The sequence below is a fragment of the Lissotriton vulgaris genome, chromosome 1_2, assembly GCF_964263255.1.
Source record: "Lissotriton vulgaris chromosome 1_2, aLisVul1.2, whole genome shotgun sequence".
NCBI classification, from domain to species: Eukaryota; Metazoa; Chordata; class Amphibia; order Caudata; family Salamandridae; genus Lissotriton; species Lissotriton vulgaris.
In genome coordinates, this window is record NC_141686.1 from 204006009 (window position 1) to 204007414 (window position 1406).

The 1406-nt window shown below is 41.0% G+C and overlaps 1 protein-coding gene across 1 annotated transcript; it reads left to right on the forward strand.

Moving 5' to 3' along the window:
- Positions 1-210: 210 nt before the first annotated feature.
- On the forward strand, positions 211-1143 carry LOC147734949 (olfactory receptor 5F1-like). Its single transcript, XM_086953701.1, has one exon. It carries the CDS (start codon positions 211-213, stop codon positions 1141-1143), a length of 933 nt encoding a protein of 310 aa, XP_086809827.1.
- Positions 1144-1406: the final 263 nt, after the last annotated feature.

Below are 1406 nucleotides of genomic sequence, written 5' to 3' on the forward strand. Positions count from 1 at the left end.
ACTTCTTATTTTAAATTTACTTGATCATGCTATGTTGGTTTGTTTCTGTTTATTTTGGTGAGTTTTGAATCAAAAAGATGATGATGCCAAAACCTTTCGAGGTGATTTAGGAGGATTGTATAATTTCATAATTTGTGATTAAATGGAAAGATCCTTTCCTCATGTGTTGCACATTCTGTTTAACTCTTCAGGCAGCATCATCTGGTAAAAATGGAAGGAAGCAACACCACCTTAGTGACTGATTTCATTCTCTTAGGACTCACTGATGACCCGCTTCTTCAGCTGCCACTCTTCGTGTTGTTTCTTCTGGCCTATTGCATCAGCATGGTGGGCAATGCTGGTATCATCCTATTGACCAAGATCTCGCCTCGCCTTCACACACCAATGTACTTCCTGCTCAGAAATCTGTCCATTGTGGACCTTTGCTATCCTTCATGTGCAACACCTAACATGCTTGCAAACCTTCTATCAGACAGGAATGCAATTTCCTTCCTTGGATGCGCATTGCAGATGTTCCTGCTTGTAGGCTTTGGGAGTGCAGAAACACTGCTATTGGCAGTAATGTCTTATGACCGCTATGCAGCCATCTGTAAACCTCTGCTTTACCATAACATCATGACAGAGAGAAATTACATGTCTCTTACGGCCGGATCTTATCTTATAGGGTTGCTAAACTCTATGGTCCTCACCTGTTTAACTTTCACTTTGCACTTTTGTGGTTCAAACCACATTAACCATTTTTTCTGTGATGGCCCAACATTGTTTACAATATCCTGCTCCAACACATTCCTCAATGAGGTATTGAGTGCTACTGTGGGTGGCATTGTCCTGGTTGGATCCCTCCTTGTAATAGTCATAACGTACATGTATATTGTTGCTGCCCTCTTCACGAACCACTCTACAAAGGGGCGATACAGAGCCTTCTCCACCTGTTCCTCTCACTTTCTTGTTGTCACTTTGTATTATGGGACAATAATGTTTACATACCTCCGTCCTAAATCCAGTTACTCTTTGGAACATGATAAAGTGGTAGCTGTGTTCTACTCAGTCATAATTCCATTGCTGAACCCTTTGATTTACAGCCTGAGAAACCAGGAAGTGAAATTGGCACTGAGGGAAGTGATGACAAGATTATGTCTGTAGGTATGATAAATAACCTTGGGGATACTGTTTCTTCTTAGTGCAAAGTTATGCAAATCACTGTGCTTCGTACATTATCGCAGCCATGGCTTTAGCTGGGTTAACCGAAAAAAAGGCAATGTCGTCTGCATATGCAGTTAATTTTAGGTTTGTCTTGTTTAAAATAACTGGAGTGATATCCCCATTGAGCATTAAATGTTTAATAAAAGGCTCAATATATATGGAAAACAATAAAGGGGATAAAGGACAACCCCGCCGGGTCCCCC